General features: G+C 37.7%; 1 protein-coding gene across 1 annotated transcript; it reads left to right on the top strand.

Annotated features, from left to right (window-relative positions):
- The first annotated feature begins 4,058 nt into the window (after positions 1-4,058).
- On the top strand, positions 4,059-6,783 carry LOC141659118 (ferritin, chloroplastic-like). The gene is made up of 8 exons (XM_074465875.1): positions 4,059-4,489; positions 5,158-5,241; positions 5,320-5,380; positions 5,458-5,545; positions 5,642-5,703; positions 5,836-5,901; positions 6,313-6,376; positions 6,478-6,783. Exons 1-8 carry the CDS (start codon positions 4,140-4,142, stop codon positions 6,528-6,530), a joined length of 828 nt encoding a protein of 275 aa, XP_074321976.1. The 5' UTR covers positions 4,059-4,139; the 3' UTR covers positions 6,531-6,783.
- Positions 6,784-14,569: the final 7,786 nt, after the last annotated feature.

Raw genomic sequence — 14,569 nt, 5'->3', positions numbered from 1 at the left:
TAACATAAAAAGCATCATCTCTTTCTTTCTGAGTTTGATGGAACATAACTAACTCCTTTTCTAAATAGTTATTCCTTTTGTTAAAAGCCAGATTTTCAGAAGTTAACCTATCACATGTTAAAGTCTGATCTTTATAACAAATGAATATGGTTTTAAGATAAGATCTCAACTCAGTAATATCATCAGTATGAAAAGCATAAGTTGTTTGAGGTACCTTTAACTCAGCAGCATCATAACTGTTATCATCATTTGCCATCAGGGCATAGTTCACCTCATTTTCAGAAACTGAAGTGTCTGTCCAGCTTTTCTTCTTTGTGACAAGTGCCTTGCCTTTGTCACCTTTTCCTTTCTTGCAATCAGGAGATATGTGGCCTTTCTCACCACAATTGTAGCATTTAACATTTGAGTAATCTCCTCTGTTAGACTTTCCTGTTTTGCCTTTCTCACCACAATTGTAGCATTTAACATTTGAGTAATCTCCTCTGTTAGACTTTCCTGTTTTGCCTTCAGATTTTCTGAATTCCTTCTTATCAGAACTTCCACTTTTCCTGGAAAACTTCCTTCCCCTTCTGAATTTCCTGTAGGGTATCTTCGTGATACCCTTCACCATAAGAGCACACAATTTCATCATCTCTTCATCAGCATCCATCTCAGATAGACTTTCAATTTCTGAATCCTCATCACTATTAAAACTTGATGACTCAGTATCAGACTTTGTGATGAGAGCCTTTCCTTTTCCTTTCTTTGAGACAGCCACTTTGGGGGATTCCTCCTCAGTCTTAAGAGCAACTGTTCTTGACTTTCTCCCATGTCTCTTGCTTCTTTGATCCATCTCAAGTTCATGATTTTTGAGCATACCATAAATTTTATCAAGAGTAGTTTCATCAAGAGCATAGTTGTCTCTTATAGTAGTTGCTTTGAAATCCCAACTTTTAAGAAGAGCTAAAAGGAATTTAAGATTAGTATCTTCAAGATCATATTCCTTATCCACCAGTGATAGATCATTCAAGAGTTTGAAAAATCTGTCATATAAACAAGTTAATGACTTATCAGGTTTTGAGTCAAAGTGCTCATACTCTTGAGTGAGTATAGTCCTCCTGTTCTTCTTAATTGAATCAGTTCCCTAGCATCTTATCTCCAAGGCATCCCATATCTCCTTTGCAGTCTTGCAGTTAATTACCTGTTTGACATGACATTATCAATGGCACTATACAGCAAATGTCTTACCTTTGCATCCTTGGAAATAGATGAGATATCTTCAGCTGTATATTCACTTTTCTCCTTTGGTACAGTCTGTACTGGCTGATCTGCAACTACAACAGAGAGCTTGGTTGGCTTATGTGGTCCTTCATTAATTCTGTCAAGGTATTCTGGATCTGTAGCTTCCGGAAACATAGTCATCCTCACTTTCCATATGGGATACTCAGAAGGTTTCAGTATGGGAACCCTAATACTCTCATATCGATTATGGATTTAAGTCTTTGGAGTTTCTTCAGTTTTGGTGGGCTTGGTTGGAGTTTTCTCTTCTTCAGACATGATTGTTTTGGATCTTTACTGTATATGTGTTAACAGATTGGCTCTGATACCACTTGTTAGGTCACACACATTGTAGAAGGGGGTTGAATACATTGTATACTACAATCAAATCGAATTAAGAACACAAGTATGAAATACAGAATAATCTTATTAATAAAACAGTATTACAATGGAACCGTCCTCTCTCAGTGATGAACAAATATCACGAGAGCTGCTAGGGTTACAATGAATAATATTCTCGATTAAGATAACACTTAAGACACACAGTTACAAGATAATCTTTTAATTGATATCGAATATAAGTCTGCATCCTAAAATATATCAACTAGTTATCTTTTCCTCCAAGTATTCTATTCTTCATAGAATTCTTCTCCATGCATATCTCTTCTTGTGTTTGGCTTAATCTTCTTTCCTTCAATCAGCCGCCTTCCTTATCTGAATGTCTTCTTAAGTCCTGATATTATCTCCTGATAAATATATTCTGATATATTAAGTTTGATAACTTAAGTTCTGATATCTTAAGTTCTGACTTCAGTATAAGTATTGATTTCCAGTTAAGTCCTGATTTGTCCTGTTAGTTAAGATCTGAAAACTAAACACAAATCATTGTTATACATGACATCACAAATATATTAATGGGACAAAGATAAGAATTTAGGCATCTACCTCTAATGACATTTATTATGGAGTAAGGGAAAATTAAACCATTTTAGTGGCTGTAAAATTACAATTTTGCTCTTTTATGTTGGAAAATTATAAAAATATCATTTTTCATATATTTTTTGTTAAAAATAGGTATATTGTTGTATCTACTAAGATTCGAACCGCAAACCTCCTACTCAAAGATTTCACGTCACTACCATTGTGCAACATAACTTCTTAAGTCTACTTTAAAATTCCTATTATATAAGGGATATCCTCTCTTTTTATCAAAATATTTTTATTAGTTTAATTTTTGAGTTAATAAAATGTTGGTTTATATTATTTACTTGCCTTCATTTTATTTAGTTTTTGTAGTTTTATTATAAAATTTTAAAAATGCCACCACTTCATATTTGTTTCACTCACCTCATATATATTTCCAATTTCTTTCGCTCATTTAACATTTAGAAATTCTCTTACTCAACCCCAATTTATATATATAGTCAAGTTCTCTGGAGACCACATTTTTGTTGGAAACCACGGAGACAACTTATGTTCTACAACTCAAATCTTGCACAAAAACAATGCAAAGTGTATTATTTTGTAAATTATGTTCTACAAAGATCATTATTTTATTCAAAATATTGAATATCAAAAATGTACTGCATGTAAAATATTTCAAAATATTTTATTATACGAAACGTATTTAGTATGCAGAACATTTTTTCAAATTGCAGAACATACACATTATACTTATTAAACTTAAATGATCTTCAACAATTTTAATGAATTAGTGATAATTATAAAATATAATTCACGAAATAATATATTTCACGGTGTTTTGATCGCAGAACTGGTGGTCTCTGAGGTCTCCGATAAAAATGTGGTCTCTATCGAATTTTTCCCAATAATTTTTTTATAAAAATTAATATTTAAAATAATTTATAATTTTATTGATCAACTGTTTTACATTATAATATAATATACATTTTTAATTTGTCATTCATTTACATTATTAATCAGTTTTAATATGATTTGCTAGTAAACATATGTGATATTATCAATATTTTTATATATTACCAATTAGTTTATTTATACTAAAAATATAAAATTATTGTTTTTAATTATTCCCCGCATCCCCGTAGGAATCCCGGTTCCGGCAGGGATCAGTTATGAAAAAAAAAATCTCATTTAGAATTCAAGAGGTGTTCGGGGATCAGGATCAGGGAGTATTTAGAATAATATAACTTACAATAAATATCTACCTCAAAATTCAGATTTCCCTATAAAAAAAGTTCAAATATTTTTGTTATAATGATATAGTTTTGATTTTTATAGTAATTAGAATAATATAACTTACAATAAATATCTAATCTCAAAATTTTTGGGTTAGTTAAAATTGAATTATACGAAAAAAAGCTCTCACCACTTAGGTTATCTAACATCGTTCTAATAGTATGTATGAAAAGAAAAATAAATAAGAAAATTCAGTGAAAAGTTAAAATAATTATTTATTTTATTCAAAAATAAAATTATGTCTGTATAGATGCAAATTCGTTAAAAATAATATTTTAATATATATGTAAGTTACAGGTAAGTCACGGGATTTTATGATAGTTTCCATGAGACAAAACTAAGAAGAGAAAATAATATTTCGAGTGTGAACGCATATTAATCTTTTTAGATACCATACACTGACGTGGAACCAAAATCCCTGAAGAACCACTAAAATGAAGATAAGACACGGGTTGGCCACACGCCAATCTGCTTTATCAATCAGCACTGTCCACGTGTCACATCATCCAATGGTCCAAGATGAGTCCCAGAAAACAAGAACTCTCAGTTTGCAACTTTTCTAATGGTATAAATTTCTACAAACCCTGTTCTTAATCTTCACAGCTCATAATTCTTCTTCACAAATCTTGGTAACCCCATTCACATATATACATTTATCTGTAACAATGTTCTCTTCTGCATCATTATGTGGCATTGAAGGTGCAAATCTTGGCAGCCCTTTTATTTTGAATTCTAAATCTTTGTCATCTTCTACTACTGTGATATCTTCTTCTGCTCATTTCACTACAACAATAAATATTTCTTCGAGAAAAAGAGTTGGGGTTTTGGTTTCTGTTTTGGCTTCGGGTTCTGTTAACACTGATAGTGGTAATAACTTGCCAGTTAGTGGTTTGGTGTTCCGACCATTTGAAGAAGTGAAGAATGAGGCTTTTGTTGTTCCGGTTGCTCCTCATACTTCGATTGCTCGACAACGCTTTATGGATGAATGTGAATCAGCAATCAATGAGCAAATCAAGTGAGCTTTGCCTTTTTTCTTAGTTTTTACCTCTGCTATTTTATGATCATGATGTGTTGTGTGTTTCAACAACTTGAGTAAAAAGGTTATTGCTTATTATTTTTAAATTGTAGTTATAGTTATAGTTGTTATTGTGAATTTTCGACTTGTACAAACACATGTTGCGTTGACAAAATTATTACCAGTTTACATACATAGAATGATTTCATCTTGCGCCAATAGAAGCCTTCATCAATGACAGAACCAGTAATATGGAATGAACATGAAGGTAGAAGTTTACATATTTTACGCACATATAGAATTGGTAGGTAGAAGTTGATTGTAAAATATACCTTTTTTTCTTGCAAAAATAATTTAATGAAAATATTCTAGTAGCAGCTGGTTAGTCTTAGCTGCTTTAAAAGTGAAATTAAACCAATTTAAGAGGAAATAATGCAAATGATTTCACAAAGCTATTAGTAAAGCAAATAGAACGGGGTGAAGAGCATGGAGCTAATATTTGGAAAATTCAACTAGGGTTAAGAATATCTTTATGCATTGTCAAAATATAAACTGTATCCCAGATATTTTCTTGAGAAAAGTTAATAATGAACAATATTGCTTTATTTTGATCTTCTGAGCTACATACTATTTATTTTATTGTAATACTTCTCATTTGTATGTAACAGTGTGGAATACAACAACTCCTACTTGTACCATGCCATTTTTGCGTATTTTGACAGGGACAACATTGCCCTGAAAGGACTTGCCAAGTATGTAGCTGTTATCCAAAGCACATCTAATTATCTTCTTAATTTCCATGAACTTGATATTAGCTTTGCTTTAATCAGATTTTTTAAGGATTCAAGTGAAGAGGAAAGAAGACATGCTGAGATGCTGATGGAATATCAGGTCCTTGTAATATATATTTTATACTTTTGTATGGATGAAGTTGTTGCATAGTACCTAATATCTTCGGCTTTAAACAGAACATGCGCGGTGGAAGAGTTAAACTACACACAATCCTGAATCCCCCTAGCGAATTTCACCATCCAGAGAAGGGTGATGCGTTGTATGGTACGTTGAAGCATTACTACTTTTTCTATTTGAGGAAGAGATTTTTCTTTTTCTGCACTACACATATGTAACAGATCAATTCACTTATGTGATCAGCCATGGAGCTAGCACTATCTTTAGAAAAGCTAACAAATGAGAAACTTCTGAGCTTGCACAGCGTATGATCTCTGAACATTTCCATTTGCTTTCTGTTATTCCTCCCAAATATTTCTTAATGTGATCCTTGTAACGAGTTTTTTACCATGTTTTACACTTGCTTAATCTACTTCTATTTTTAATTGAAAAAATAGGTGGCTGATCGATGCAATGATCCTCAATTAGCAGACTTTATTGAGAGCAACTTTTTGAATGAGCAGGTAATCAGCAGTTGATTTTTGCCTTCATTGTCAATAAATTCCTGCTTTAAGTTAAATAGTTTTAAAAAAGAATATGGTAGATTCGGAAAGATTATACCTTTAACATACCAACACTGCTGATAAAACCCAATTTTGATGCTTGTCTCATTCTCCAAATCTTGAAGTCTACAAAATATAAATCCACACTTTCCACTTACCTTGATGTGAAAAATAGGTTCTCTAGGTGAAAGATACTTGTTAACTTTGCAGTTTTATTAGTGTGGTGTGGACATTGTTCTATTTGTAACATCCGAACAATCACCCAGAGAATATTAAGCAGATGCCTTTGAACAGTGTTATTCACACGTGGAAGTTGAGATGCAATATTTTAGTAATCTTGTAATGTAACCAAGTTTCTTTATTGTCTGCTAGGTTGAAGCCATCAAGAAAATAGCAGATTACATAAGTCAGCTGAGGAGGGTTGGAAAAGGACATGGTATGAGATAGTTCATAGACCTTATTCTCATTCTAGTTTTGTGTTAACCATATCAACTCTTAAGCCCTTTTACTATGCTGAATTTTAATTTATCACTGCAGGTGTATGGCACTTCGATCAGTCTCTCTTACTCGAGGGTGGGGCAGCAGTATAAATAAATCGACCATTGTTTCATCTAGATAGAATTATAGCGTTGTTTCGTCTGGATAGAATTTGTTTCTTTCCGTGAGATATAAAAAAAGAAGAAGAAGAAGTCTTGTTATTTACTACATGCAGTCTTTATATGTAACTGAATAATGAAACTGTGAGAGGTTTAGCCTCACAGGTTTAATGCGCTTGAAGCACGAATAACTGTATCAGACTATGTATGACCTATTTAGTAAAATGCAAGTGGGTTTTTATATTTACTGATGAAACTCTAGGCTTTTTAGCTCAGGGAGATGGGTTTTTGATTAATTTATTGATGATAATTGATAGTAGAAGTTTCATGTTTAAAATTAGTTATGGCACTCTGTCCTTAAAACTCCAAAACATACTGAGAATCAAGCAGAGGACCTGACGGAAGCATTGGAAATAAAGTTTGAGCATGTTTGGAAACAAGGAAGTCTGAGACTATGTACAAACACTGACGAACTGAAGAACAAGCTTTACGGTTCAGCCTAGCGGATAGCCCTCTGTTGGGTAATAAAAGGTGGAGAATTCAAGCCTAAAGATGCATGACTAATTAAATTTCTGCAGTTTTTATAATTCCAAAAAACATGCATACACACTTAAATTGAAGCTCAAAGTGTGAAAAAAATAATAATTAATGCATCTTTTCATATTGGACAGACTAGGTTAGACAAGGCACCCGAATCTTTCGACAATGAAGTAAACTAAAGCGAAGGTACAATTCTATTTGCTGGACGCGAAAGCACCAGAATAAGACCACTTGAAAAGCAGAATCTAAGCAGCACGGGAAAGAAATCAATTACGAGGGTTGTTAGCTGGGGTCTGGGGTAGTCGGTGTTACAGAAAAATGTCGTTTGTTGTTCCTATTTGGGTTCTTTGGCTGCAAGCTACCTACACTATGGACTTTCCTAAGGAATGCCCCGTTCTTTCACATACCTATAATCAGCATGAGCATGTTGTGGCATCGCTATGACCGTACTTGGTTTAAAGACAGAAAGTATCTACTGTTGGACAGTAAGAGCAGAGAGGGAGGTGGTGACTGGCAGGATTTTAACAATCAACAAGAGAAGGACTCCCACTCATTCTCCCTCGAAAATAGCTACGACATGAGGTTCCAGCTCAACAACAAGTACCGTGCCACTTTTGAAATCCCAAAACCTTATTGGGCTTGCTAAATAACCTTAACTCCATATTAGTATTATACTAGGAAATAACCCGTGCACGGAGCCGAGTGATAGGGCATGAGCACCCCCGCTAGCGCCGAACCCCGCTTTAGGGCGAGTTGGAGAGCCAAGACTCCCCTACCCGGGACAAGCAAATGAAAAGAGCCAGGCTCATATAGATAGCCGGGCCCAGGCCCAACCCAGAAGCAGGATCACCTACCAGCTAGAGTCAAACATAGCCTTCAGTAGAGCCGAGCTCGAGGGGGTCCCCCAAACACAAGCATACCCCACAGCCCACCAAAAAAGGGCATGTGGGCACGTGAAATTGATAGTTATCAATACCCAACAACTGAGACAAGCATGACACGCGTCAGCACATCTTTTAGTGCATCTTAAACCTAATCATTTCCTGGACATGTGTATGGATTCCATCTAAGCCCGGCGACTTCCGCCTCCAACAACGAACGGCCCAGATCTAAGGGTACAAACCTCTAAACCATACCTTCGGGCTATATATACCCCAAGGGGAAAGGGTTTGGGGGTTACGCTCTCTTACACACTCATATACACACACAACCACTTTGCATTCCAATCTATATTAATTTTCGCCAAAGCGAGTTCTTACTCTCACACCGGAGGCGCCGTGGGGCTCAAACCCCCCTCTGTTGTTGTTTTGCAGGCACTTCACAGAAGCTATACCACAGTCGTTACGAAGGTCCATGCGCGGCGTCGGAAGGAGTAGCCCCGCTCACCGGAGTTATCATTTGGCGCTAGAAGAAGGGGCGAACATCCTTGGGTCACGGTGCCCCTGGATTCACCTTCATCAGCAAACTCTTAAAAAAGTCTATTTCTTTAACCTGTAAGAACACAAGAAATCATACTTTCTCATAACTATGAATGCCATTTATTTAAGCCACATTTGTGTCTCCTTGTCATTTTAAGCCACGTTTGTGTGAGCCCAGTTTCATTTAATTTTAAGCCACATTTGTGTATGCTATAGATAGTTTTAATTGTTCTAAAACCCATATTTGCTTTAGCTTGCATATTTTCTTTGTGTTTTAGACCCCATTAGTCTTATTCCGCAGTATGGTAAGCAAAACCCAGAAAATTTGTTTGTTGTTCTGGAATTTTTTTGCTAGCTACAAAAAGCAACCTTAGATCCATATTTTTAGCTTCAATTCGTGGTCAATTGTTTGTACATTTGAGATAATTGCAAAAGTAGGAAAGAGCCCATTTGGCAGACCCTCCGCGAGTACTCAGGTCCAGGACCAGGATCATTCTCAGGCACAGGACCTCGGAGCTGACAGATACACCCTACAGGAGCAACTACTAATACATACCCCGGTCATGGAAAGGCTAGTATGACCCGGAATGCCATAAACCTCATTGAGATTAACCAATACAAGTATACCAATGTTCTAGTGGCCGAGGAGCACATGGCCAATCTAACCAGTAATGAATTGGCTGAAGCAATCCGGCTCAAGGAGACAGAAAAATCAAAAGAATCAAATTAATAAGGAAGAGACAGAAACAACCAGGAAGAAGAGGTTGGAAGAAATGAGAGAACATATCAGAAGGGAGGAAGAAGCAAAGCTTAAACTCAGGATTCAAAAAAAAAAGCAGCTATAGGAGAGGCTACTAGCCAAATCCAAAACTAAGAGGACACGGAAGGACCCCACCCCCGAGGTCATTTCTGATGATGGTCAGGAGGGATAGAAGGATCTCAAAGACATGATTTATGAACTTCAAATAAAGATGGAGAAAAACTCTGGAATGGAGGTTGGGGAAACCATAACACCCCTCAGCCATTCCTTAAAGGCCATTCCCCGACAAATAGGCCTTAAGCATTATAAATTCGATTCATTTGATGGATGGGGGGATCCAGAGGAAGATCTGAATTACTTCAAGCAGATTGCTCAGATATACTACTACAATGATTTGACCAAGTCCAGATTGTTCGCATCGACTCTCAAGAGGGGGGGCTCAGTGGTGGTTTTGTTAGTGTAGGTGCCCTAGAGGCAATACATTATTCTTTTAAATCTTTATGTCAGTTGATCATTCATTAATGTATTTATTATGACCTTAATTACTGCGATATTTTGTTAGCATAATAAATGTCCTTAGAATCATGATACATATTGTATAGTTTAAGTACATGACTTGAATTTGAGATTATATAATATATCATATTGTTAAGGTCCCTAGTCGAGTATTATTATATAGGACAATAATAATACATAGATAGACTAGTATGTTGTTTGACAAGATAACCACATCTCATTGGTTATAAGTATGGTGATACTAAAGTCAATACATAGGTACATGTGAGAGTACATGGTACTGGACAGACCCACAGTGAGATTCTTCATGTTTAATAAAGTCATAAGAAAGACTCATAGCGATAATGGTGTAACGATCCTTTGACTTAAAATCATTATATTTCTATACGAGGATTAATATACTTTGACTACATTAAAAGTTACTTTTGATAGGGTGATGATAAAAGTGGACATCGGGTATATCATGAGTCGTATGAGAAATATGAATGATAGATAAAGGATTTAACCATCCTATAATTAGGAGAGATATTATTGGCCTCTTGATTGAGTGAGATTATAAAAGCATGGCCATGCTCAAATAATGATTTGTCTTGATAATCTACTCATGGATCAAGTAATCCCGGATTAAATGTTGAAGGATGACTAAATACATGCCTCGAGTTTAATCTATAATATGTATGGTTAAAGGGATTATATTACACGAAAAACATTAATCACGAAAGGTTTTATCTAATCACGATTTAATTATTGTTTAATTGGGTAACAATGATGTATTACTAGATACCGCTCATTGTTTATAATTTTATTAGAGAATAAAATTATTGCCAATTAAATAATAGCCTATAGGGTCGCACAAATAGAGCACTTAATGGAATAGTTAATTTAAATTATGGATTTAAATTAATTTATTATGGATAAAAAACTAAGGTTATTATTTGCTGTATTTATTACTAAGATTCGGGAGCTCAAGGCCTTTAATGGCTGCTCTCGTGTATCGTAGCTTAATTCTGCCTTTACGAGATGCCTACGTATCTCTGTGAATTAGAGAATCAAGCCAAAAAACGTAGTTCTGATCTGTGGGGTGAGGCCCCTTATATAGATGTTGGGAGTCCTTGAATTGGACTTGGTATAGGAGACTTGGTGGGCAAGTCTCATAATTAGAATGGACTTTGGAGTCCTAGATAGTAGGAAACTGATTCCTTATCCTTTTAGGTCCCCTTGAGGCTAATCTATAAGGATTTATATCCTTATCGGGACTTTTCTCAATAGATGATTTTTCCCTTATTAATTAATTACGAAATTAATTAATAATCAGGGCTTTTGGGCCTTCTTTATTCCATCAGGCCTGATCTGGTCCATCAGGCTTAACCTTTCTGGTCTGAGTATCGTATATCTTTTTATTGGGCCTAGCAGCCCACACCTTGCAGTATTTAATTATATTATCATAATTTATTTATCCCTATCATTTGCCCCCCAACTTTTGGGAAACATTGATTAGGTTTCGCAGAAGTTAAGTCTGTTTATTCCCTTACAGGGTTTCGTTTTCGCGTAAAGTGTGGAGCGACCTACACATTTACAATGAATTTTCCCTTTATTCAGGAATTATCTTAATTTCCAGGAATTTTTCCCTTATTTCCGGGATTTTTCCCTAATTTCCGGGATTTTTCCCTAATTTTCTGGATTTTTCCCTTAATTTCTGGATTTTTCCCTAATTTTCTGGGATTTTTCCTTTAATTTCTGGATTTTTTAGATTTCCAGCCCTTTTTCGACCAGGATCCTAGTCGAAATTTCGACCTGGATCCTAGTCGAAATAGGGGTCAGCCTTGTCATCCTGGTCGAAGGAATTCGACTAGGATCCACGACCTGGAATTCGACTAGGATCCTAGTCGAAATTTCGACCTGGATCTAGGACCTGGAATTCGACCAGGATCCTAGTCAAAAATTCGACCTGGATCTAGGTCGAAAATTCCCCCACCTTTTTTTTAGCTTCTGGTCATGAGCCTATCGACTAGGATTTCGACTAGGATTCTAGTCGACATTTCGACCTGAATCCTGTTCAAAAATTCTTCAGTTTTCTTGCTTCCTGGTCGAAGGATTTCGACTAGGATCCACGACCTGGAATTCGACCTAGATCCTAGTCGAAATTCGACCTGGGTTTTTAATCCTTATTCTTGAAAGATGCTTGACTAATTCGACCACATTCCTGGTCGAGGTTTCGACCTCAATTCAGTCCTATTTTTTCCGTTGTTTTCGTGTATCTAGTCGACAAATTTCGGGCAGGATTCACTTCGACCTGAATCCTGGTCTTTTTTATCCGTTATTTTCGGGTGCCTGCTCGAAAGTTTTCGAGCAGGATTCACGACCTGGAATTCGACTTGAATCCTGGTCTTCCACTAGCCTTTTTTATTTGGCTTTAATTTAAGGTATTATTTTTTCCAAATCCTAATTGGTTTTGGGCCTGGCCTTTTTTATTGGGCCTTATTGAGTTTTTCCAAATCTTACTGGGCCTCTTTTATTGGGCTTTTCCAAAACTTACTGAGCCTCCTTTATTGGGCTTCTCCAAAACTTACTGGGCCTCCTTCAAAACTTACTGGGCCTCCCTTATTGGGCTTAATATTGATCTGTTTAGAATCCTCTAGAATCCTTGGAATATTCTGGAATGTTCCTTTTTTTTTGGGCTTTTTCCCATGGGCCTTTGTCCTTAATGGGCTTTCTTCCCTTCAACTTCCTTTTCCTCTTATATAAAGAACTGAGGAGAGGCTACTACTTCTTACCTTCTCATTTCTAAGTTTTCTTCTTTCTCCTCCTGCTAAGATTCTCAGAGCAATAACAGCAAGTCGGAGCTCAAGGCCTTTTTCAAGAGTGCTTCTTCAGGTAAAATTCCTCCCTTTGCTTTTCGTGTCTATTTTTCCATTGTGTGCCGTTTTAAGGTAGCCTGTTTACGTGCCCCTTTCTTTTTTCAGATGGCTGACAAAAAAATGACTCGCTTGGCCAAGATGAACGTGGCTAGAAAGTCCAACGAATTTCCTATTCGATCGAGGTATACTTCCTTAATCGACATGATCAACACTTGAGGGGACGAGTACCCGTCTGATGCGCATCTGGACGCGCACGATCATATTAGTGCTTTACGGGATCCCAAGGAGCTGGAAAAGTTGAGCAGCTGCTTCAAAATCAAGGAGCCTTTTAAGTTGGTTCTTGCGGGTCCGGCCGACAGGGCCTGTCAGTGGAAGAAGGACGCGCTATGCGTCTATAGGGATACTCTAAGGGCAGGTATCAGACTCCCTTTTCATCCATTCATTCCTTTGCTACTGGCTGATGTGGGCATCAGCCCTTGCCAACTTCCCCCTAATTCTTGGAGGCTGATTCTGTGCTATCTGTCGCAATGCGCCAAGCACAATGTCCCCACATATGTTGCTGTCTTCAGAAAGATTTTTCAGTTCAAGAACAGCCCTGATAAAAGTCCGGGTTGGGTTTCTATAAATCAGCGCCCCACTATCCCCCATATCGTGAATGGGAAGTCCATCCCTGACAACAACTTGGGGTGGAAGAAAGATTTTTTGTTCATTGTTTGGGAAGGTGGAGATTGGGGCTCCCTGTTTCGATCATCCTTTGGACTGGCTGTGGACGGGAGCCCAAATGATATAACTTTGTCTGAGGAGGAGGCTAAAGCTTTCAACCTCCTTACGCAAGACAACGGTACTTCCCATTCTTGGGACCTTATCCGGGAGACCGTCCTGGTAGAATGCGGCCTCTCGCCTGTTCATAAGAAAAGTAAGTTCCCTTTCTTTACCTCCTTTATTTCCTGCATTTTTTATTCTATTGATTTTCAACTGACTTCGTTTGTTGCAGTGGCTGAGAAGATTGAGGAGGCTACCAAGCCTAAGGACCTGGAGACAACCAGGATGAAGAGGGCTGGGAAGGTCTTTAAAGACCCTCGACTTGGTGACCGCTTCCCTGAGTTCCTTCTTCAGGCAACGGAGCCAAGCGAGGAAGGCCCCGGCCAAGTTTTGCGCACCAAGCAGAGGCCAGGGGCCTATTTTCAACCTGCTTGGGGGATCCGGGGCAAGGACTCAATCGTGGGCAGCACGGCGCTGTCCAAGGAATGGTCTAAGAATTCCATCTCCCCGGTGGACTATCAAGATTTTATCCTTCAACAGGACTTAGAGGGGAATGAGCTATTTGGAGCCCAGGCTCTGGCGACGGTACGTCCTTTACCTATGCCCTTGATACTTATCTTTCCATGTTTCTTTTCTAAACTTTTGCTGTTTCTCTTGCAGGCTAACGCCCATTTCCAAGGGGCAATTCACCAAGCTAAGGCTTGGAAGGTTGGCCTGGAAGATGCCAACAAGAAGTTGGAGGAGGCCAACCAAAAAATAGAGGCCCTTAAAGCTCAACTGGCCTCTTCCACTTCTGACCTGGAAACGGCCCGGGCCGAAAATGTCATTCTGAAGGCGCAGAAGGACAAAGCTTTTGATGGCTGGATGGACACCCAGGAATTCAAAGACTTGATGGTGGAGCATGATGCCCTTCTTCACCCAGTTAGCTACAAAGAGGGCTGGGACGCTGCTGTGGAGGCCATCCAGGATGATTTTCCAGAGGTCCTCGAGCAGTCCTCCTTTCCTTGCCCTGTGCGAGTTCCAGAGCTTGGAGGTGTTACTGAGAAGCTTGCTGATATGATCAAGGACGGAGAGGAGGAAGATTCTTCCTAAGAGGAGCTTGAGCCTGTCGCTAAGAAGGCCAGGGTGGAAGAGCCTCCAAGAGCAGTGCCTCAACAGCCAGCATCTCCCGCAGAGGGA

Source organism: Apium graveolens, chromosome 5 (genome assembly GCF_009905375.1).
Source record: "Apium graveolens cultivar Ventura chromosome 5, ASM990537v1, whole genome shotgun sequence".
Taxonomy (NCBI): Eukaryota; Viridiplantae; Streptophyta; class Magnoliopsida; order Apiales; family Apiaceae; genus Apium; species Apium graveolens.
This window is presented reverse-complemented; position numbering and strand designations above follow the sequence as displayed.

What these genes read in the sequence shown, in the direction of transcription:
- LOC141659118 (XM_074465875.1), top strand. Translation starts at nt 4,140, where the DNA reads ATGTTCTCTTCTGCATCATTATGTGGCATTGAAGGTGCAAATCTTGGC. An exon ending in GCAATCAATGAGCAAATCAA is followed by an intron (nt 4,490 to 5,157) that starts GTGAGCTTTGCC and finishes TGTATGTAACAG; the next exon opens with TGTGGAATACAACAACTCCT. An exon ending in AACTTCTGAGCTTGCACAGC is followed by an intron (nt 5,704 to 5,835) that starts GTATGATCTCTG and finishes TTGAAAAAATAG; the next exon opens with GTGGCTGATCGATGCAATGA.